The 25,085-nt window shown below is 43.8% G+C and overlaps 1 protein-coding gene across 23 annotated transcripts in view; it reads right to left on the reverse strand.

The window, feature by feature from the left end:
* Positions 1-25,085, reverse strand: part of LCOR (ligand dependent nuclear receptor corepressor) — an 86,190-nt gene that overhangs the window by 12,670 nt on the left and 48,435 nt on the right. Inside the window, exon 8 of one of the 23 annotated variants that reach the window (XM_062610478.1) lies at positions 13,057-22,629. The exons of the other annotated variants lie outside the window; for them this stretch is intronic. Within the exon in view, the coding sequence (XP_062466462.1) occupies positions 21,660-22,629 (970 nt within the window). The 3' untranslated portion in view covers positions 13,057-21,659. Of the gene's footprint in view, positions 1-13,056; positions 22,630-25,085 lie in introns of those variants that run through there. 23 annotated transcript variants of the gene reach the window in all.

Below are 25,085 nucleotides of genomic sequence, written 5' to 3' on the forward strand. Positions count from 1 at the left end.
CCTTGGCATTTGCACTGACCTTTGATTTAGTGCCATTTAATAAAGTGGCTCTGCAGCTGATGGGCTGTCAACACGTAGTGGTCGCTTGGAAAGGTGTGCTTCTACAGCACAGGATCGCTGCCATTAGCTAGCTCTCAAACCGAGGCGATTACCATTTAACCTGCTTGGCAGAGGCAATTAATTAGGACTTATTGGTGGAGAGGTTAAGGGATAATTACCCAGTGTTTGCACTGTGCCAGGTGCCGTTACTGACACCCTATCTGCTCCCAACGGCAGCGCGGGCCATTCCCACCCAGTCCTGGCCACACCGAGGGGACTGCGCGCCTTGGCACCCACGCTGCAGGCGGAAGGATCTGTGCCAGCAACGCCAGGTTGCTTTCCACTAACAGTCACACTTTGCACCTCCTGGCCTTGTACCGGAGGAGTGAAAGTCGTTTACCCCCACTGCAGCCTTACTCTGCCCTCCCCAGCATCAGCCTCTGACCTTGCTCGCTTGGCTGTGTCAAGGGGGCAAAGCTTATCACAGGGGTTGGGGCCAGGGTGGGGAAAAGCAGCTTTATCTGGAGTGGGATTTCCACCCCCATGCTGTCAGGCAGGTGGACAAGGAGGAAGAGCCCCGGTTTGGACAAGCCATTGGCAGAGAGAATGAGGGAAAGCCAGGGACCAGAGCCAGCGTGCTCGGTGGCAGGCGGCAGGGCTCTGCCAAACCACCCGGAAAGGCTGAGCGAGCTCAGCTCCCAAATGTACTCCCAGGGTTAGCAATAAACAACGTACCTTGAGACTGCTTTACTACACCCAGGCGAAAAACCCACCTTCAGCAACCGTCTCAACTGGTTCTACCTGGCGCTGCGGTGACTTTCAGTTTGCGATGCCTGGGATTAGTTTAAATACAAATGCTCAGGTACAACCTGGCCCCTCTCCAGAGCCATGCATGGGCAGGGTTATGTCAGCCAGGATCTCTTACACAGCCCAGCTCCTCCCCTTGCCCTGCTGCATAACAAAGGGGATAATAAACCTTTCACCCCCCTGCAGGAGGAGGGCTGGTAGCAGGGGGCTTTGTGGGGAGGCAGAGCTTTTACTCCACCTTTGCAAAGAGGGCGGATGCTTTCCCCTTACCTGCTCACAAGCCCTGCTCCTAAGAGCGGCAGCCATCTTCCCCCAGGGAGCCTCAATTTATAACCGTGGCAGCAGAGGTGTGTCCCTGCCCCAGCCCTCCCCACCGCCATGCTCCTCAGGCAGCTCAGGAGCAGGTTATGGTGGCCAAACAGCCAGCTCCCTCCTTGCCAGGGCACAAATGGCTGCGAAGAAAGAGCCATGCCATAGGCAAAGCCCGAGTGGGTGGTGAGGATGAAAAGGTGAGCTACAGGCTGGGAGATGCCTAGCGAGGGGGGACATCGTGGGTCTGTAAGGAATCCCTAGTTTGGGAGCAGGGAACAAAGCAGCCGGACACGGTCCTTCCTTGCCTTGGAGGAGCAATGCTGAACACAGCCAGTTGCAGGTCATGCCTCCCTTGCAAGGTGTGCAGGTCTTCAAAAGACCCTGCTTGCATGGCAGAGGAGACCTGGGCTCTCTGGTCCTAAAGGCTCCAGGCAGCATTTCTGCCTTGCTTGCACCTAGTTTCCTCCTCCGAAGCGTGGCTGAGTCCATGGTGCTGATTTTCACCTTATTTGCCCCACTGTATTCCAAGGAATCAAGCTGAGATGCAAACTGTTTGTCAAGCTGTAAATTTCAAAAGCAGAGATAAGAATTTCTCCTGCTTGATAAAGAAAAAGCCATGCAGCCTCAATGCCCTTTGTCCTTAGAAGACCCATCTCACACACAGCGACACAGTTCACCTGCTTCTGCAGGCAAGTTGCATTTGTGATCCTTTGCTTTCACATCACTTTGGCTCAAAGATGGGTTGCAACTTCTCACTTTGTGCTCAATCTGCTCCTTCCGCAGCCCATCCAGCACCCCAAGTCTGGGTGCTGCAGGCAGCATCACCTCTCCCTGCCACTGGGCTCTGAGCATGGCTGGATCCTACCTTAGTGATTCCTCTTCCTGTGCCCCGAGGGTGCTGAGCTGCAGCCTGTACCTCTCCATCCCCAGATCTCAAAGGCACAGCTCCCTGGGACCTGCTAATCTGTGCATCCTGGAACCTGCCCAGTATTTCCCACCACTCCTGTCTGTTCTGTCTGTTACTACTAAGTAAAACATGCCCATGGCCATTCTCCTGCCTATCTGCCAATGGAATCAGGACTGCCCACTTCTTCCCTACTTAAGGCAGTTTCTGAGAAGAGCTTGTTTTCTCCCTGCTTAAGGCAGTTTCTGAGAAGAGCTTGGTTTATGCTGAGGTGTAATAGAAGAGTTTATTTCAAGTGCCCCATGGCTTCAGGTAGGGTTGCTTACAGACTCTGTAAACTGGCAGAGAAACTATTTATTTACGTGGCTTATCAGAAAGAAGAGAGGAAAGGAGAGGAGAGCTGATTGCAGAGCTGAAGTGCCTTCCCAGGGGAAGGCGCTGGGTACTAACAGGTTCCTCAGCCCCATGGGCAAAGGCACAGCAGGAGCTAAAGACATGAACGCAGGGGATGGCAATAGGGAACATGGCTTTAAGCAGGGTGAAAAATTGCTTTTGGGAGGTGGTCACCCCTGTCCCTGAAGAGCCTGCCTTTTGGGAGGCACAGGTCAGCCCTGCAGAAGCTGCTGGGCTCAGCACACAAGTGAGGGAGCTCAGGGCTGCCCGTACCATCTGCAGCCTTCCCTTTGGTGCCTGTGCTCACCCCTTCCCCTGGGGCTTGGCCTGAGGCTCTCTTAGTTTTGGGTGTGTATAAAGAACGTGTAATTTCTCTCAAGAGCTGGAAAAGCCACAAGCCCAAGGATCCATGGCCAGTGCGAGGTGACTTAGTGGAGACCCTCTATGCCTGTGGCCAAGCTGCAAGCGCAGTCACAGACCCATATGGGGTACCCAGAAGGACTCACTGCGCTGGAGAGACAACCCATCTTCCTGCAGAGCTGGGGGGATGGCAGGTCTGCCCTTTCTGTCCACCACCATTGAAAGCTGCCTACACAAGGCTGCGGCTGCTGGAGGCTCCTGCTCCCCAGCACCCCCTTTCCAGCCCCACTGCACGTGTCACCCTGTGTCAGCAGAAGACACCCACACAGACCTTACCACCTGAGACTCTCGCTACCTCCTGGCCTTTGTAGCTTCCCCAGGGCAGCCCTGTTCTCTCCTCCTTCCCCGCCTGCCACAGAAGGTGTCAGAGGCATCAAGGGGCAGGAGCTGTCAGAGACACAACCAGAGCTGTTGCTACGCAACCCCGGTGGTGCAGCAATTAATGCCGTGGAAAACGCTGCGCTCTAAAGCTATTTGCATAGCTGCGTGCTGCAATACATTTGTTTGCATTGTGCCTGCACTGTTTAGTGGAGTTCGAAGTCAGCCCTCCCCCTGCTCTTGCTGGGGGGGGGGGCGGCCTGGGGCTCCCAACAAAGGCCACACGGTTGGGGGTGATGGGGGAAGGCAAGGGGTTATCTGTCCATAACACCTATAGACTGCACAGGTATGGGATTTACAGTATGGGGATGAAAAGGCAAATTATCTGGATTCCACCCTACACAGCTTAAGGAGCTTTGCCCACCTTAAGAACCAGCTGCTACAGTGGGGACCCACTGGTGGGGTTGCCACATCTCCCCTTCTGTAGTTGCATCAGGGTGATGCTGTGCTTGCTCTGCTTGTGATTGCCACAAACAGAGCTTTAGGGGCAGCTCAGCCTGCCTCTGGTTCAAGAGGGTATTTTGGATGGGAGTAAGGAATAGAGAGGGAGAAAGAGATCAGCTGGTTCATACCAACCTACCTGGGAAGCTGGTCTCTGAAAACCTGCCGATTGCAAACTGCAATCTTCTGTTTTCCCCACCCCAAGTTTCTCACTATTCAACATGAAGCCTGTGCCCTTTTTGGGTTTCTTCTTTTAGCCCCGGAACATTGGTTTGATTGATTATAAGTTTACAGATATGTTTTGTACCTCAGCGGCACAAGAAGCAGCAGCAGAACAAAAGTTCAAGGCTAAGTGTTTCTGTTCCTTTCAGACCACTCTAAGCACCAGGATTACAGTTCTGGAAAAGAAATAAAACATAGCTGTAAACTTATAAAATCCAATTCACTCTTTTTATGGGGGTGACCTCTCCTCTCCCTCTCCTGCTGCCGCACAGCTTGCTCTGTGCCCGTTGGTGGAGTGCTGCCTCACACCAGCCAAAACCAGAGGTACCACTGGAGTACCCCCACCGAGCTGAAGGGGAACCTGGCTAAAAGCAGAGATTTGGGAAATGTGGATGGCTGAGAAGAAAGCCTGACTTGCCAGAGATGCTCTCCATCAGCCGAACCCAAAACACTGACCATGCCCACCTTGACCCAAAGGCTGAAGGCAACACTTCCTGCTGGCTTCAGGCACTTAATTTATGCATCAGGGCAAATGGAAATGGTGTTTTGAGGGATTGCAAAGGAAAAGCGGCCTCTTACAATGAGCTGACTCACTGCTGGCAGCCAGGTGAGCTGACCCCAGCCCCAGGGGGGGTGTGAACCCTGTGTGCTAAACGTGCAGTTGAAAGTGGCTGTGGGTTGGCACTGGGCTTTCCCCAGTGTTGGGGAGGGGGCCTGCATGTGGAGCCACACGTGGGTCTTGCCCAGCAGGAGCTGGAAACTAGTTCTCTGCCAGCCCCAGTTTGCTGGTGGAGTGGCTGTGCAAAAGCAAACAGCGCCGGGGAAAGGCACTGGATGGAGGCAGGAGGTGGCACCGTGTGTTTCAGCAGCAGCGCACAGCAATGTCACCACAGTGGACACAGAAACACGGCTACTGCCAGCTCTCTGCCAGAAACGATCACCCCAGGGTGGCAACAGGCAACCCAGGCTGCATCTTCCCTGCTCCACTTGACATGTGGAATCGTGCTCAAACCCATCTCCACTCTTAGGGGCAAGCAAAGACCTCGTGCTCTGAGAGATGGAGGTGGGGGACACATTTCCTTCTGCCGGCACTGCTCGGGGATGCAGCGATCCCTTGCAGGGGATGGGCAAAACAGCCGCAGGCACGAGGAGCGTAAAAGGCACTGCAGCAAGGTTTTCTGGAGCTCATCTCCCAAAGCCCCAGTTATAGGCTGACACTGGATGTACCAGTTTAAATGCCTGTACTTCAATCCTCAGAAATATGCCTGGCACCTAACACTCCCCACACAGATGAATGAGTCCCTTCACACCTCTGTGGGTGCTACAGTAATTCCTCGCTGCACTGTAAAAAAAAACAGTAGAAAAAAGCAGCACAGAAAGAGCCGAGGCTCCACACAACAGCGAGGAGGGAGAAAAAGCATTTTTCTTCTCTAAATTCAAAGCTGAAGTTGCGCAAAGCACAGCCAAAATAACTATGGAAATACTGCTGTCAGGTTCCCAAGGCCCCTGAATTTATGCTGTCCTTGGTGACGCACATGGGGATGGATTGAGTTTGCATTTCAACTGAAAAGCAGGAAGAAACAAGTTATGGATGGGTTTTGTTTGGTTGGGGTTTTTGTCAGCAGCATGTATTGGTATAGGTATCCAGGCTGTACAATCAGCCAAGTGACTGGATAAACAAGAGACATCCATTACAGATTCAGACTTTTAACCCTTCAGAGTAGTGTCTCCTATTTGCTTCTTTAAAGTAGTTAAACATTAAAAATCACTTCTCCCCACCTGTAGCCAAATAAAAAGCCTTACAAACCAAAGCTGGTTTTACATTAAAAAACCTAATAGCAACCTAAGGCAAGCTTATAGTTTTTATATTCCTGTCATAGCTCCCTCCACTCCCCCCCTCCCCAGGTAACTAACCCAACTGTATTCTATAGCAGTTTATCACCACTTGTGATACTCCTAATACAATATTTAATGACTAATTAAAAACCTTACCACTGAGCTATTGCTTTAAAACCAAGGGAAATTTATCACATTGGAAACATTATTTTACGCACCGGCTTTCAAAGCCTTTCCACAATTGTCCTCACTAATTTTTCTAATTATCAAGGACATCTGGGATATTCCCTTTAAGGAAGAAAAAAAATTACCATGACTGTTTCTCTCCGAGGCAGCAGTGAGCATCTTCCCTGAGCTAAGTGCTCCAAAAGAGCAGATAGCACCAGAAGAGGAGAACAGACCGAAAACCAGATAGCACCAGGAGACAGATAACAAAAATGTGCAGTGCAAAGAAAAAGGTTCTTACACTGATTTTCACAGTTTTGTACGTGTGTTTTAAAAAGCAGCACCCAGTTAAGGCAAGGGAGAAGGAACCCCAGGGACTATGGTGTAAGGGAGGGATGCCCTGTGCCTTTGACAGCCCCAGGTATGAGCTGGGAGTGCACACCAGCTCTGGACCCAAGGTGAGGCAGGTGTATGGCTTCTCCCCTGTTCTTAAGCACATCGCTCTCAGTTCCTGGTCTGTCCTGGGACAAAGCTCTCCCTCCCAGCCCTTAGGCATTCACACACAGGTCAGCTGGGGCCACTGCAACCACAGAGGTCCGACAAGAAGCAAACCGCCCACTGAAGGTGCACTCATCTGCAGTAAATTAAGGCTTGTGAGCAGGTTAAGCTGTGCTGTGATACATCCCACCTCCTGCGCTGCACTGACGCTGCAGGGCTGTACCTGCTGGGTGCAAGAAAACCCAAATGCATCAGATGCCCTCCCCATGGACACTGCCACCTCTAACAAACACATTGCCATGCACTGACACTGTCTACTTCTAGAATTCTTCAAGGATTTTGAAGTCTGCAAATATCCAGGATATTTTGGGTTTTTTCCAACATGGATATCAAAACCAAATGCAGGAATTAGCTAGATCACTTGCTAGAGCTGAGCACACTCAGCACACAACCTAGTTGCCAAAGCTTGGGAGGAGCCAGGGGAAGACATCTGGAGAGCAGAGGGTATCTTGGGTGTAATTAACAGGCGTTGGGGGATATGACCCCATTTCAGATAACCTGGAGATTCTGGTAATTGGGCCTCAGATAATCAAGGCCATGCTGTTAATAGAAACAGCATCACAACTCCTAACGGCAGCGTTCCCGCGTGCCGATGCTATACCTCCTTGGACGAAAATGCCTCCTGAAATATGAATTAGTGGTTTGATACGTGCCCATATTCTCTGTCAACCGCCAGGCTGAGCGGCAAACCCTGCTTCTGATGCACCACTTTGGCTGTCTGCTTGGGAAATAGGTTAAGGCAGAGAAGTGGATTGCAGCCCTGGATGCCTGGGGACGAGGCTGTCTCAGAGCTGACGGGCTAGGTAAGCTCTATTTTGAAAGTGGGTTAATTTAACTGCCATTCAACTACCATTAAATGATGTAGGTTAATTTTATAGTCAGATAACTATTAAGAAACCAAAACACAAGGCAGGAAATGTCTCTATGCATGCCAGTGGGGAGAGGTTTCCTCTGCGCTAATGCATACCCCTCCCCTTCAGCTCCAACCTCTCATCCTTCCATTTCTGTGCATCCCTCACATCATCTCTTCAGTTTTTTTAACCCTTGTCATTACAACTATTGTCCTTCCTCTGCTTTCAAGACAGTCTATTCTCCTCTCAAAAATTCACCTTGCTACCCCAGCCCACAATTATCTTCCTCCATTGTTTGTATTGTCACACATGTCAACGCTAAAGGAAAACTAACAAACACAAACGTCACCAATCATGGCGAATACCCGCTGAAAAAGGTCCCATCTCCCCCCACATCAAATATTTGTCCAGCTATGTGGCAAAACAAGGCAGGGAACTACACGTTGCTTAGCACGTGACGTGCCACCTCCACTAATACACCTGGCTTTCTCTAGGGTTATTTACCACATTCAAAGCCTCCTCGATTTTGGCAGTTCCATAATTGGGTGCCGCAGTTAAAATGTACTTTTATCTCTGCAATTTTCCTTCCTGCAGCACAACGATAGGTATTGTTTGATTCTTTATGCTGGGGACAAAACCCATCAATTGCTGGTTTGCCATAAAGGGAAAAATAAAGTGGAAAAAACCCATGTACCAACAACAGCTTATTCCTGCAAAGGAACAGATCCTTTGGAAAAAGCAGAAGTGACTCATCACTCCTCTCGCATGGGGAGGAAGGAGCCAGCACTGCAGCCAGCACATCCCCCCTGAGATGCCTGAGTTGCCTCCCTGACTTCTGCTCCTCCCTGGTCCCACTGCTCCCACCAGCAGGAAAATGAGTCCCCAGCCTTTGCTGATGAAACCAAAGCGATGATGACCCATTAGCACATGCTGCCCATCAGGCACTTGCGGGTCTCCTCTACCACAGGCGTTTTTTATCGCATTAACAGTAAGTGCACTGCGTGAACCCTGAAAGCTCAGAGAGATGAACTCACGCTAAACGGCACGGTGGTAGCGAGACCACAGCACTAAGGGGATGTTGGTGCTTTTACTGTGCTCTCTGTGACCAGAGGAACACAGAATGTGACCATCCCCAGGAATCGCAGCAAAAGCACCTCTGAAAAATGCTCCTTGCAGTGACTTACACTCAGTGATGCCAGAGCCCAAACCAAGCATGCCGTGGGGATTTTTTGACCCACAGAAGGCTGAGTGCCAGATTCCCTGCTGTCCTGCTGAGGCCCCGCTACTCTTATTAATCAGAGCCATAAAAGAACAGATAAAACAGCCAGAACCCAAACCTCACCAACCTGCTCTTTGTCAGCACTAAGGCACTCCTTTCGTCACTCTGAGCTAGGTTATATAGATTTTAAGCTTTGTGAATAATTATTGTTCCTAGTTTGTTAAAGAGATCATGAAAGGAGCTACAAAGGTGTATTTTCTTTAACTCCAGAGTTACGTTATTTTTGGTTTTATCCATCAGCAATCCAGTGTACACTCAAACAAAAGCAAATGCACCAACATTAGGATAGGTATAAGTAAGAAGATTAGAATTAAAGAGCAGTCAAGCAGCCACCCTTACTGTACACACTTGTGCCTGTCTATTAGAGAAAAGCCACCACACGTCCAGAAACAGGAGCAAAAACCTACTTGCTTTACGCACCAGCAGAAGAGCCTACTGAGTTACAGCCAGGCAGACCTGTAGCCATCAGTGAGGCCAGGTCACCATGGTCCAACAAGAACCTTTAGTGAACACGCTTCAGGTACCAAGTAAGTTGGTTCAGCTTTCACATCTCAGGTTATGTTTGATGGCTGGAAATCAGAAGGATTTCCATGAGAACAGAGTACATTTTTTATGAGAGCTTCTTACACAAAACAGAATCCTACAGCGTCTTTTCTCAGGCTCCTTTCAAAGTCAAAGAGTTTCTTTTAAGCCACTGCTAACACCTCACACGCAGCTACTTGCTTTAAAGGCCTGAAAGGAATCTGAGGAAGATACCAGGCGTGACCACAGCACATCTGAAAACATGAAGAAACTACACCACCACCTTCCCTTAGAAGGGCAACACAGCACGAACCAGGGGATTCTTCAAGCACCTCAGGCTTAGATTGCAGCAAGTGTCCCAGCACTGGAATGTGTCTATGAAAACCCCTTCACACGTGTGGGGAAGCTGCTCAGCTTCTCCTAGTGTCTGTTTTCTCCCCAGCAGAGCCAGAGCAACTCTCAAGAACTGGTGTCAGAGCCTTCCCCTAAAGCTCAGTGAGAAGAAAAGCACAGGCAAAGGCTCTGCTTTAAGGAAGGAAACCATAAAAGCCCTTTCAAAGTTAGGCATGTCATTCCAAAAATGAATTAAGCAAGCCCTACACTTTATTAGCTGGGCAGGAGGGATCAGGGGCACGTGATGATGGGATCCTGGTGCAAAAAACCCTAAAATCAGCTCTTAGCAGGTGTAACAAAATTGCACTGTAATTTTTACAGGCAGTTTGCTGATAACCCTGTACAAACCACTCCTCCTGTCAGCCAGCACAAGGCTGGTGGATCTGCACCCCCAGGCAGAAGCCCAGCCAAGGCAGGCATGCAAGCTGTGATGGAGCCGGCCCAGGGAGCCCAGCAGCAAGGGAGATAGAGCAGGAGCTGCCACAATGGGCTGACCACGGCTCTCTGGTGAGTCCCCTGGGGAGATACAGGTGTATTTTCCTCCAGGAACCATTGCACTGATCAGGCAGCAGTGATTCTATCTACACTCTGAAATACACCTTAAGCAGTTCTAATTTTAGCTGAGCTTTTAAACAGTTCCTGGAGATATGAGTGGCAGCACCTCCTATCAAATCTGCCTTTTAGTCAAGTGCGTATGGAATAGACCTCCTGCAGAGCCGCACAGCACCTGCAGAGGAGGAGGCATGAGACAGTTTTAGAAGTTCTCTTTCAAATGTGACCTGTAAATTGTGATGAGTTCAAAGCGACCCGTAAAAACGAGATGCAATTGTTTGTATTCCCTCTTTCTGACTTAAAAAAGGAGGACTTTTAAAGGTTCTGTTGTCTGGGGTTTTCAGGGAGGTGAACAAGAGGGAACCTAATTAATTCATAGCTCAGAGGTGTGAAGTCATTCAGATTTCTTTTGAAGTTCCTACTAGATAACTGAGAACATCTTGGAGTTGAAGTCACAGAGTCTGTATCTAACATACCAGATCAAGGGAAACAGTACTCCCACAAATGGTGTTACTTGGGATCCTTCCAGCATCGTAACATAAAGTGTTTTAAGAATAACTATATTACAAGGATCAACTTTCATTTTCATCTCTTTGCCACCTTCTTTGTATCAAACTCCATATTCCTGGATCTGACTGGTTTTGAAATTGCTTTTGGTCTGCACCTCTGTTTCCCTGCACATGAATCATTTCCAAACAGGTCCAAGAACCTGCCACTTGCTTCCAGTTCAAACCACAGTTCAGCCAGCAGCCATGGCTGGTCAGCTTCCAGAGCAGAGTTTGGGTATTAAGAAATCAGTGATTTGCTTAAGTACCTTCCCAATATTGGGATTTAAATCCTCCCTCTCCACCCCACTTTTGTCATGGCTCTAGGAAATTAAGACAGCTCAGCACACCCAAGCAGGAAAGTCACTGTGACACCTTCCTGAGCACACTAGAGCAAGCTTTGCATTGCTGCTGTTTGAGCAACCACAACATGAGGGCTCCGTTTTGGTTGCACAAGAAGATGAAATTGTGATGCTCAGAAATCTCCTTAATTAAATCAGCTTCACTCACAAAACTTCACGATGTCCAACACAAGAGCGTTTCAGATCCTTCATGCTGAGGTGAGGGAGCTGCCTACTGTGAGGTCTAGTGTTAACCCCAACACTTGCAGGTAGTGACAAGGAGCTTTCTGCTCTTCCCTTCACAGAAGTACATGTTTTCACACAGCAGAGCCTCTCATTTCACATCTGCCAGAGTATCTGGACTGTGGAAGGTGACCCAGGTGTAAGTAAGAGTACAATCCGCTGCTGCTCCATGGAGGATCCGTTACTTCAGAAGGCGATCAGATATGCTCCTGCAGGTTCAGAAGAGGCAGCTGCCTCTTCCAATAACAAATGGAGCAGCTCAAACCCCATCCTGAGTTGCAAAGAATGGAGGTAAATTAGCAGAAGACTTTTAAAGCTGCCTAATGCAGCTAATTATGTTTCTTTTGTAGCAACTTCTATAACAGCATAGATGCTTCTTTCTGGGTCCGGGCACATCATCTTGTGCACTCTTTTGCATTACAGAAAACAGCTTTAAAAGAAGAATTTAAGGCTGTGTTCTTTTAACTCTGAACCACTTCAGCTTAAACAGTGTGAGACCAAGCCCTTCAGGAAAACCAGAAAAACTTGGTATTTCTGCTAATCATAGGACTAAAAGTGTCGATTGAAAATGTTCTGGGAAAAGCTTGCAGGGCGTAATACATCCTGAAGAATGGCAGATGGGAATATGGTTCATCACTTTCAAAGGTTATTTTCATGGATTTGACAGATGTATTCAGACATACACAAAAAATATGATAAATACTAGTTTATAGCACAAGGCTTTCAAGCTATTTATGCATAAAGACTCACTATTCCTGAATAAGATGTAGTCTCTAGTCAAACCAAGCTTTGTATTTAAAAGAGATTTGCCCAGTAAAGTTAAAGCAATGACAACATCCAGCTACCTTACCATTTTGCTTTTTGTTCCTAATACCAGTATTAGTATGCAAGGAATACAACAGCTAGTTTGTAATGTAAGAGTGATTTATGGATCTTAAAAAAAAAGGCACTGAAGAATCAAAAAGCAAACCCTAAACTACCTACTTTTCAATAGCACAAGCTAAGAAAGGCAGTTTCTCAGGAGAGAAGAAACCTGGGCTAGACAGCGTGCAGCATGATAAATTTTCCTAAAGCTAGGAAATCCCTATGCATCACTCTTAAAATCAACCTAGGGCTGAACACAGAGGTTAGCAGAAATGCCTAAACTCACATGGGCTCCATTATACACCACTTACTGTAACCTACTTTTTAGTATTCAGCATTTCGGTATCAATAATGCATAACGTCAGGAGTAGTTCAACCCAAAGCACGGTCGCAAGCAAGTAAACATGGGTCTCCAGCATGGCCCAGCTGGAGCATGGTGCTGCTGCTCACCCTGCCTCGTGCCCCTGTGAAGGGGGACAACAGGACGGAGCTGCTGGACCTGTCCTTGTGTTTATCAGGAGCTGGGAACTTGCCTCCTCTGTGAAGGGAGAGCTGATGGCTGCAGAGAATGAGAGCAAGAATAAGTTCCTACCTTGACTCATTGCTAAGTGCTCAATGACAAGCCTACATCACTTTCTTTTTTTTCCCTGAGAGGATGTTTGTTCTTCACCGGATGAATTATTTACCATTAAAGAAATTAAGGTGGCCAGTAGGGAAGAGCAAATGAGAGTACAGGAGTTCAGGAGGCCAGGCTGCTACGAGACAGCATTTCAGCTTTCACATGTGCTCCCCGCCCAGCTGCTAAAGCAGCTTTACCAAAATCCTATTTCAGAGAAGAACCAGAGTACAGAGACTCCAAAGCTTGATCCTTCAGCCAGAATTGGCTTTACATTTTCACTCCCCTGCTGCTCTCAATCTGCGACAGTTTGCATTTCATAACCTCAGTGTGGCCATTCAGGAAGCACACCACAAACAACAGAATTGGAACCCCTTAAAGTTTTTCACAACAAAATTTATTAGAAGAATAGTGGTTTTGAAAAGTCTAGCATCCAGTGAAAACTACCATACACAACGTTACAGCTGGGAATGTGTTTCCAAAATGACATGGTCAAATAATACAATGGAGCCATTAAATCTTACACATGCACAACAAGAGAATTAGCGCTTTGACATACAATGCAAAAAAATAAATGGACCACATGAAATAAAAATTTAAAAGTACTTATCACATACATTAAGACACAGCTTATTTAGTCCAGTCAAAAAATCAGAACTGCATTAAAAAAAATTAATGTAGTGCAATCAAACCAAAAACCTTAATTTGTGATCATAAGTGCTCTACTACATAAAACATTGATCATAGCAAGGAACAAAAAATTCAAATCACACGGTACAAAAAAAATCTGTAAATAAATATAAACTACAGTACAAGAGAAATATTAAATTATACAATTCCGTCAAACTGTAAACAGTATATTGAAATGAGGTCCATAAGAGTAAAGGGGGGGGTTCCTGTTTTATTTCTTTTTCCCATGACACTTGAACTTCTAGAGGTCAGAGAGAAATGCCATTTTCCATACTCTTCAAAGACTATGGGTTACATAAATAGAAAGAGAAGACTTTTTAAGATGTAAAGTGTCAAATAATAAAGCAGAGGTGTTGCTGACTTGCGACTGCCAACAGATCCCTGCGAGAGCAGAGCGGCAGATTTCAAGGATCGCCTCCTCGCAAGCGCAGCACAGGGGCCCATCACTACAGATGTTAAGTGCCAACACGTCCCGAATTAGTGCTCAGCATTGGAGAGGAGACACCTGCTGAGGGCCTGGTCCTACCGATTAGGTGGAAGCGATTACGCACACTGTTAGGGATTACTCGGACCTCTGCTCATTATCTGACAGGTTTACAACGCTTGTCATACAAACACCAACTTTGGCAGAACAATTACTAATAAACTCAAAGCACTCCCGGCCCATTGGTTTCCATCACAGTGGCCAGTGCACAGAATTCTCTAAGGACATTGCATAACTAGAGTGTAGAGGTCAGACAGCCAAGGACCCGTGCTTGAGGTTAGAAGTAGTTATGGTGAGAGAGAAGCAAGAGCCACGTTAAGAAGCTGCCTCTGCTGTTCACAGAAGCAGTTGGGAATGTATTTCATTTTTAGCTGCGCTGGCTAGTAGTGGCATTTTAAAATATATAAGTTTAAGATAACATATATACTATATATGTATATAATATAATACATATTATATAATATACATAGGAATTTCTTACAATACATACCAGGAACCCCCACGCGATCTGCTCAGTAGTAATAACTGAATATACAGAATGCCACTATAAGTGTCTGAGGCACTGTGTGCTGGAGAGTAAATATGCAGCTTTAAAATCCGTTTGGCTGAGTTATACCTGGATACCTGAACTGAGTTTTAAGTTGACATTCATCAAGGATGTGCTATCAGCACGTCAAAAGAAAAGCAAAACAAAATACAAGTCACTGCTAGGTTTAAGAAGAGAGTACAAGTACCTGAATTGAGTGAGGATAGTGTGTAAACTGTCCCTGAGGGTTTTTAAACAGTGTGTGTACAAGTTGGATTCCTAAGAACATTAGTTTAAACTTACATTGCGGACTGATAAAATACCAATGTCTGACAATTTAACAAGTGGAGGTTAGAAAGAGTTATGAGCAAACACTCAAAACGTATTTTATACATTTTAAAGCAGCAGTAAGCTGCTGTAAGCATACATCCCATCAGTACAAGCAACACATGGGACTCAGATAAAGGTTTCTATTTGCAAAAAGCCCATCATATATTGATAAGTAAAGAATATTCACCTGCTAAATTAGAATGCACCTAGTTACAGACTAGCAATTCAAGATTAATTTCTTTAATCAAATACTTTGCTATACTTTGCTATTACATACTAAAATTCCTTAAGCTCACTAATGCTGGTATTCTAATCTATTCTTTTTAAATGTTCCCCCTTCATTTAAGAAATATACCATTCCACAACTTAAACATTAAGATCCATTTTCAGTCCTCAGATGTAAAAAGCATGTCAATGAGTTTATATTAAAAATTTACATGGTAAAAAGGCTTGAATTTCAGCCAGAGATTCTAAATACTACTCATTCCCTGAAGGCATAAGGGAGAAAGAATCCCTACCCATTTTTCTTGTGATATAGTTTTCAAACTGAACATTAAACAATGGTCCAAAATGATTTTTCAGTTTGGGAAACCTCCCTTTCCCTACCCACCATCCCAGATTCCAAATGTCAAGCCATGAGATGGCCTACCAAAATGATTAGTTAAAAACATCAGGCATGTATATATACATCCCCTGCCTGAACTTCACACTATTTTGTTGTACTAGTCTTTAAAATACAGATTAGTATCCCAAGAGAACTTGTGATCTGACCTGAAAAGCCATTAAAGATCCTAGATTGTACGTTTAAGATATCTCATAACCTGAAGACCAGATTTAATTAAGACTCTGGCATTGTAACAGAAAAAGTGCTGCAGTTATTTATCCCTTTTCTGGTACTTTAGAATAGGTCAGACAAGTGCTTTCTATAGTGACAGTAAAGTTTACATCCTTTCATGCAGGCGTAAAAAATAGTATCTGCAAAAATATCTGAGAAATGTAGCACCAAGTAGTTGAAAACCTGTATTAGTGGCTGTGGTAGTGTCTTCATTATTTCCAAGTAGGAAATTAAAACATTAAGTTAGACTGTACTAGGTGATGACTATAGAAATTGTTTCCTGACATTAACTTCTCCTGCTCCAGTCAGCATGAAGCCTGGGTCCTAATCCCTGCTCCATAAAGTAGTTATCATCTGGAGTAATTCTAAATTATACTTACCAAATCAGTAGTGACAAGCACAGGGGCAGGGATGTTTGTTTTTAAGAAGGTGAATGAAATGCCCTGGACAGGGTGGAAAAATCCTTCCTCCTATTACATGGCCCAGTAAAATTGCTTCTGCCACCAGGCTAAGAGATTTTTGTGAGGATTAAATAAAGCTTTCTGAATAGGAAGGTTTTCATGACAATACCTGAATATAGGCATAATTCAGTAGGACATGAACTCTAAAACTGCTGCTGTAATACTGGTACAGAGACTTGGCCCCAGTCAAAGCAAGAACAGGAGAGAGGGAGAGAGATGGACACTGGAATGCTGTTACTAACAGGTTTTTCTGGTATATGTGAAGTGGATCTACGGACCATTTTGAGTCCACAATATCTCTCTGCTTAGTGATCATCATAGTACATCATGTTTATATGCTAGATAATTTGAAATGAGTAACTGTAGTGGTTATTTTCTTTGCTACATCTATCAGAACTGCGTATGACCAGCAGTGCAGATTTTCAGGTTTCTGAAGGCTCTAACTACTGAGTTTTCAACATAGTTTGAGATCAAATGGAAACCTTCGTAGTACCAAAACTAGGTACAGCTTTTTAAACCAGTATTAGTCAATATTATCGCCTGGTGCCAAGAAAAAGCAACATTGACCTAGACTGAAATTACGATTCATTTCTGAAACCATTTCTGGGGAAAACCTAGACGTTTCTGATCCTCATGCAAATGAGGGAAACAATCCTTCCCATTCTACCTCTAACATTCGGCAGAGAATTTAACCTATTTAAAATATTGTGACAAAGCTTTCAGTACAGGTTAATAATTTTGCCTTCATAAGAATTTGGACTGCAACAAGTGTATGCATTCTTACACTGAAGAGTTAAAATTTTGTCTTCACTGAAGAAAGAGCTCTTTACATTACAGATGTAGCCACACTGTTTTTGAGAAAAAAGGGAACAGCAAAGTGTTCCCTTCACTCCTTGGACACTGTGTTCATCTCCTAAGACTCAAGGACATCTTAAGAGCATTACTTCAAAGTAAACTGGAAAGAAACACATGGTAATTCCAGTTTTTCCTGTATAACAATTGCTGCAGATGATATAAAAAGCAAGACAATAAGAACTAAAACGAGTTGTTCCAATCTATGCAGAGCCTACTCAACCCTAAAGCCCCTGAATCACTTTGCCAGCTTCTGCAAACATCCAGGGGAAGGCAATGTACTCTCAGGTTCTCATGAAAGAAATATTTAGACTCAAATGTCAGCCTGCCACAAGACAAAGCACAGACTGGTCTGCTTTACCTGGTCTAAACACAAGTGCAGTTGCCTCCCATGTTTAGGAATATCCTTGAGCATTGGGAAGCTCTACAAAAAGAGGTGGTATAGGAGTTGTGTGAGAATACAGAAGCAGAAGGTGCTCCCTTACTAGAGGCACTACCTTACCTGTACACCTGCATTGTTAAAAGTAATTTGTTTTCCAACCGCAATGAAAATTCAGTGTTTGACTTCAGGTCTAGCAATAGGGTTGGTAATGCAAGCATCAAATGACGAGTTCTGCAACAAGAAGCAAAGCAAAGCATACCTGTTTGCTTATGCAGCAACTTCTCCTGTGCAACAGGGGAATAAAAAAAAAATAAAATGAGAAATCCTAAAGGAAATTGTCTTGAGCCTTTAAGAAAAAAAGGCAGGGAATGACTGGAGAATAAAGTATCTTTTGACATAAATAAAAACAAGTCCAGAAACGTGTCCCTGCTAATATCTAACTGGAAACGTTCAACTCTATAGCTGTACTCAAGCATTACGGCCACAATAATGCCTAGAACACTGTGGAATGAGGATCCAGCTGGCTGAAAGTGAGGTAATAGTTTGTAATAGGTCAGAGTTCTAAAAAAGCACTTTTACATCTTACAAGTCCAAATAAAAGAAAAGAAAAGGACACATTTCATACATGTTGGGCTTTCTCACCAGAACTGTACGATAATTAACTCCACGTCAGGACCCCTACCACACTAAGCCTTACTCATCTTCAATTATATGCTGCAGCAAAGATTTACCAAGCAACACCTAAACTTCAGTACAATATGAAACTTGATTCTTAAAACTTTATACACACAAAATATAAAATTACTTTTCTAGGATGGGGTAGGGGAGAGGGATTCTCCTTCATGATACTTGGACTGAAAAACTAGTTTTCAGAGACTGCCACAAATAGTATTCACAGTTTCTCGCTGTCAGGCTTTTTCAGCTACATCAACGTAGTACACAACAATACTGTTAAATCCAATAACTACATCGGATGGACGTTCTCGGGAATAAGAGAAAACTAGTGACGAAAAATACCCGAAAGGCCTCCTCCTAACGACGTCTTCGTTTTACAGGGTTGCAGTTTGTCTATGTTACACGTTAATGCGATCTCAAAAGAGCAGCAGGAGAAAGATTTTAAACCTTCTCTCCTGTCCAAGTGATCCAAGTAACATAAGCATCCACTTACCAGAAATAACATGAGAAACGAGGCTTTTGTTACAAAGACAGCAGTGAACCACACCTTCCCACACCAAAATATGGTCAACCAGGGATTTTGGCCATGCAAACTGCTGGTCAGCAGGAAATCAAGCATGCTAATGGACAAACATTAATTCCAATCATATATTTAAAATGATCGCAAATACTACTAGTTAGCTACACTGAAAGCACCTGTAAAAAATATGTAGTGAGAAAGGAAACAGAACATCAGTGATCACTGCAGCACTTCGAGCGATACTAGCCTTACGTGATGAATCACCTCAGAGAAAATACATTAAATGGGACTTTGAAACAAAAAAGGTAACATTAAAAGGTGCACCTGAATATTACAGACTAAATTTACAAAACCTACAATAAGGTAAAATATATATCTTTTGAATATTCAGCAGCTTTTTTTTAAATTTGTTTTTATTTTTTGAGAGGCTCATGAATTTTTAAAAAGGGACCACTAACTAATCTCAACCATGCTTCACAAAACAATAATGGCTATTTCATATTGCAGTTACCAATGTAATGCAATTAGTGCTTAAAAAATAATCTACACTTCTTTTTTTTCTTCTTTTTTTCCTTTTCAAACAGAGACCTTTGGAGGAAATATGGTTGTTCAAAAGCTTCTCGAAAAAGAAAGATTACCTGAATAGTAAAGTTATCACAGATCAAGCGTTGTGTTTAAAAGCTTTGCAGACATGAGTATTACAATCTTCAGGTCTCAGGACATTTAAACTGAGAAAGTTACGCGTTTGGTTTGTTGTTGGTTTTTTGTCTTTTTAAATCCACTTTCTAACCAAAGCAAATAAAGAGTACTCAAGTTCTCACTATCTATTTACAATTCTTAGCCTACAGTCTGAAATGACAAGACAAATTCTCTTTTAAAACTGCAGCATTAAAGGGTAGGCACACCATTCTTCTGCTGCACGATTGTCACCCACTTAAACACACATACAAAATATTTAGGTTAGTAAAATGAGCACTCCACATACACTACAGTGACAAGGTTTATAAAACTCAACTCGTGTCGCTTAAATAAAACAACTACAAAAGGTTAAACCTCTCTGAACAGTAAAACTGTGTTAGTTTTTTCTTTAAACTTGCAGCAAACTTTCTACCATAACCTCCAACAGCAGATGAAACCACACGTTTAACTGCGCCTTTATTGCAATCACCAGCTAAACTGGAACGTATTGCAGAGTTTATATACTGCTACTGAGCTTTAAACTGCTTTAAATACCAAGATGACAACTAGAGAGCTACGAGGAACCAGGAGTTTGAGTACTAAAATATATTAAGTAAACAAAATCAAAGTATACTTGGGGCCAAGTGCCCAGTCCGTTTCAAGAATGAGCAGTGCATATTTAAAACGACAGCAATGGTGTGCCTAACCTTTGAAAATATGAAGTTGCTGGGGAGGGGGGAGAGAGAATCAACTGTTCCAGAAGTCAGTCAGCATCCCTACAGCTATTTAGGCCACCCTCCCATGAACTTTGAGAAACCACTTTCAATCACTGACATCACTTAATGCTCTCACACAAAAACTCTAATGCTTCTTTTGGTTGTACAAATGGGGGAAAAAAAAAAACCAAACCAAAACAAATGGTAATTCTATCTACCTTTTGCACAGGTTAAGACCAAATTGTTTCTACCTGAAGAACCAGCAATTCCGATTTGGTCATATTGTGGTAAGTCCAGTAAGCTCCACCCAGTTACTGACCACTCCTGCAGAAAGTATCAAAGATAAAAGTTCTGTACAAAACTTATCCTGGATCTCCATATACCATATGATAACAATCTCATCGTACTGCAAAAACTGGACTTGTGGTTTACGGAGTGCTTTTATGGTGTTTAAACGCTTCTTCTAGCATGTAATAAACCACTATCAAAATAGATTAAATAAAAACAACAACAAAAAAAGCAGGACTTGGATTAATTCCTGCTACTGGCAACTGTAATATTTAAAAAGGAAACACCCATTCACTGAGTGTTCGACCCTGACAGTATTACAGATAGATATGATGCCGAGCCTGAATTAGATCAGGCTACCAGTGTTTTACTTCTTCCCTGAACATTAACAAGCTCCTTCACTAATGTAGATATTTGGGCAGACTACTGAGGTTGTAACGTTTGAGATCACTGTTTTGTGGGCTTTTTTTTTTTCCATTTTTTGCAATATCACAGTAGTTTGTTACACAAATCCCCCTTCCCCAGATTAGAGTCATTTGAACTACTTGTTGGAACCACATAGTTTAGTAAACTCAGAATCAAGTCTGTAAAAAGCATAAAGGTCACAAAGAACCACAGTTCTGTTGTAATGAGGCATACCCTAATACATCATTTAGTGTACCCTGACTGCTCCTGACTGTGAGAAGCTTGTCTTCCGTGAGATAAGGCTACATCCTCAAGCAGGTGAGTCTAAATATCACCCTTCAAAAATATCAAACAAAATTACAGCAAAGGTAGTGTTACAAATAATTAACTGACATATTCTGAAGGTAGTGTATGTAAGTTTTCCCTCCCCCCCCCCCCCCCCCCCCGGGTGAGCACTAAGCAGACAGCGAATGGCAAGTATGTTCAATTTATAAACAAAATAGTGGAAAGCCTAATTAGACCCAATTGATTATCCTCCTAATAAGCAAATCTCTGAGTTCAAGTGAGGTACCATTCCTAAATAACCTGATTTAGCTTAAATCTTTCAATCAACTGGATCAAAGAAAAGGAGGGAGAAAAAGATTTCTGAAACGTTTTGAAGAATAACAGTCTGATTCTCATTTGAAAAATGCCTGGTTTTAGGAAAGTATCAGTTTAACAAAGTGGACTTTTTTCTATGAAGGCAGACATGAAAAATCCAACACCAGAAGTTCAGGCAGGCTCTACAGGCAAGACGTCCACTTCCACAGATCTGCATTCTTTGTGAGGTAACTCTCTATTACAGAGAAACATGCAAAAAGCAAAAGAAAAAGGAAAAGAAAAAGAAAAAAAAAAGAAAAAAAAAAAGAGGGTAGTGGTAGTGGGCAGGTGAAGGAGGGAAACTGCACCATACCGGGCTAGAAAAATTTACAAATGACATTCAGAGCACACCTTTCACCTGTGTCCACACAAGTCTATGCTAAACCGCAAAGGAGAGAGCTTTGCAGCAAATAGGAGAATCAGGCGCGCTCAGTGTTATTTGAACTATGCAGTAGTGCTCACCCAGTTTGCAAAGTAATTGGCACTCTACAACATCCCTACTCATCTTTCAATTCATTTGCACTTTGTGCTGCTTCTCCCTGGGGATCTAATTCAATCTTTACTGAAACATCCTGCCCCTCCGACCTCATTAATTTCATTTTTTTCTTTGGAGGGTTTTTCAAAGTGCCCAGCCTCTCTTTAACTTTGTACTCCAGTGTACTGTGGGGGATCCCATAAATGCTCTGAGCTTTGGAAACGCTCATTTTCCCACTCATAACCACAGAGATTGCTTCCTCCAGTATCTCGCTGTTGTACTGTCTGTATCTCCCTCTTTTCTTCCTAGGTTGCTTAGAGCCAGGATCTCCCTCTTGATCTGAGGTGGGATATGGCTGTCCAGAGGTAGACTGCTCAGCATCTGAGCCCCAGGAATCTGGTCCAGCATCCAGCAAACTTCTCCTGTTTTGTTTTGGAAGGATAGCCCTTAACTTCTTGCTAAGCGCGCTCTCCGTTTGTGAACCCATTACCAAAGAGCTATAGCTGTACTGGTCACCAGAGCGGGACTCCCATGAAAGGTCCATGCCTCGAACTTGTGGTATCTTTAAATCCACAGGAGACGAATGGCTCATGTCCTTTTTCCCATCCTGTTTAGTTTGAAGTGCCATTTTTTGAAAGGCAGAGTTTTCTGTAAGAAAAGGAAGGTCACTGATGTTGCTGAGTGCACCATTTCCCCTGAATTTCATGCGGCTGAAATTGAATTCGTAGTGTGGTTTTGCCCAAGAAGCCTCCCTGGATAATATTAAGTGCTGTCCATGATTCTGTAGTCCAGATGGCCCATGGCTGGCAGCCGTAGAAAACTGGTTTCTGCTCAGCAGTTCTTCACTAATCTGGAGTGATCGAGCCAGCGGTACTTTAAGAGATGTGGAGTGGCCATAACCTTCCCTGGTTCCATCCTGCAAGCTTCTTGGAGGTACCCCATCACCACTCTGTAGTCCCTCCGGATGGTGCTGGCTGGGTCTCCCAGGTCGCCTAATTGGATGGAAGGAAACTGATGTGAGCAGGACTTGCACAGGTAGGGAGGGATGGGTGAGGGGGCCACTCCTTTATTAGAAGGCCTTGCTTGGGTAACATCACTTTTTGTGTTATTTATTTTTTCTCTAAATTTGTATTTATTTTTTGATTTTATTTTAATTTTTTTTTTTTAAAGTCTCAGCATCAGTCAGTTTTAAAACTTGTTCGCAAAAAAAAAAAGAGAAGCTTTTTGGGCAAAGAAAAATGAAACCTGTTGGCTGGTCTCTGGTTGGGTTCACAAATTCTCGGAGTAGAAAAGACTTCGCGCAAGCGTCTGCAAATAGCACCTTAATTACAAAGTAGTAATCAATCGCCATAGAGCTACACACAACTGTGTTACTGGTGTGACGTTACCACTAAACAAGTACAGTAATAAAAGAGTAAGCCAAAGTGCAACATATTCAACATGCAAATATGACTGCCACCCGCAGTATCTACACATAGGTGGAAACATTGGATGATGTTCGCTTACATCGTACTGAAGAATTACTGCTCAGGGTAAAGAAAAAATTGCTTAGCAGGCCTCAAAGGTATTTGCTTGACTTTCATTAAGCACCAAATAAGAAAGCTGGGATACCGCAGATCACAAAGGAAAACACTGCACTACACTAGACTTACCAAATTGCTCTCTTACCTAATTCATATATACATGTCCCTGATTCTCATTTGATATATAGCATGGCTAGGAAAAGAAATCCAAGTCCCAGCTGTCATCTGTATCAAGGGTTAACAGCAAAAAAAGCAGTGCGTATTTTTACCATTTTCCTTTTGTCACAAATGTACAACACAAAGTACTACTACTGTGGACATATGTATTTGATTTTTTTGCTAGCTTACCCCTCTCTAAGAAGACTAAGAAACTAAGTCACACTAATTTCAAAATCCACCTCCAAACTTCAACATACAGATCAACAAACATGCTCTGGGACACTACAGTGGTGTAAAGCCCTCTAGCTAAGTCAGCATTATTTAAGGATAGGATATGCACTATTGAAAAGCTACATTATTTTAATCCTAGTGTGATGTTAAACAGGAAAGTCTTAGGAGAAAAGACATCCACTGAAAAGGACCTGGCACATAACATACACTGTGCTTGGTATGTATGCTGCTAGCCTCTCTCCAGCACGCAGCAGGTCATAGTTGAAGTGGGCAACAAGAGTCAACAAGGATTCAGAACAAAATCCAGAAGTGAATGAAAGTTTACTATTCCAGAGAACTCTCTCAGACAACATGCATCCTCTGCTCCTTCCACAGCCTGTATCAGCATCTGAATGCGCACCAGTGGTTCTACACCTAAATAAAAGTCATTTTGGCAGGTCCCTAGGACAGGGGTTCATACCTGATTTCACTGACACTAAACAGACTGCAGTCAGCCTCATGTACAAGTAACCACACGTGCCAGTATGCCGCATCCTCTCAGGGCCCACAGGACTGCTCATGGCAGTACTAGGTGCTGGCCCCACACCTCTGTGTGTTGGACTTCGGCTCTCACTTGACACACCAACAAGAGAACAAACAACACAGAGCTGCGACTGCTTCTGCTGCCTTCCTAGGAAAACAGAGCTGGAAATAACTTGTCCAGCATTGAAAGAGAAGAGCTGGTGGGGAAGGGTTATGCTAAAGAATTGTGAAAAAGTATTAAGATTAACTTTTCAACAAGGATTGAAGTATTTTACTAATAAAACTATTAAATGGCTCAAGTCTGAGAGTAATATTTTTCCAAGAAGAAATTAAAAAATTAGATCGGGGTGGGGGTGTTAGTTTAAAATTTAAAGTTTTTCAAAGGCTAAACCCAGCAATTAAATAGCAGTTTAAACCATACACTGTTTCTGTACTTCACTAACAAAGTGACATGTTCACAGTAGCTTCAAGATAAAATTCTCCCATCAACACCCAAAACCTCTCTTACTCCCAGTCAGTCTCTCCAGTACAATTGACTCAATCCTAACTAAGAGTAAAGGGCTTCTAAATGTATGCAAAAGTGACCAAGAGAAATATAAAAGCTAGAAGAAACTTTATATACCATTCTTTCACGCCTTGGACTAATGAAGGCATGAGTACTACACCACACATTTTATAATTATTGTTTTAAAGTTGTTCAGTGCTACGGTACAATCACAAATCCAAAAAGCCATGTTTAAAGTTTTCTGAGCTACCAGACTCACTTCCCCAGCCACTTTAGGTTGCAATTTATGGTAGGAAGTATTAACAAAAAGCATGCAGTGATTCAAACCTTTTAATTCAACTTGGTTCATCACTCAAATCATTGCTACCCTAATAGAAACTTTCCTGTTAGCCGACTTTCCTCTTAGTGGAACAAAATCTAAATTGCATTGCAAAGTCTCCAAGGCTCTTCGTACATTTAGCTGAACTGTCATCTCCATAGACATCACTTACCACTAAACCCAAGCAGC

This window comes from Pezoporus occidentalis, unplaced genomic scaffold (assembly GCF_034315485.1).
Source record: "Pezoporus occidentalis ecotype Australia unplaced genomic scaffold, CSIRO_AGI_Poc_V1 ctg147, whole genome shotgun sequence".
In the NCBI taxonomy this organism is placed as follows: Eukaryota; Metazoa; Chordata; class Aves; order Psittaciformes; family Psittacidae; genus Pezoporus; species Pezoporus occidentalis.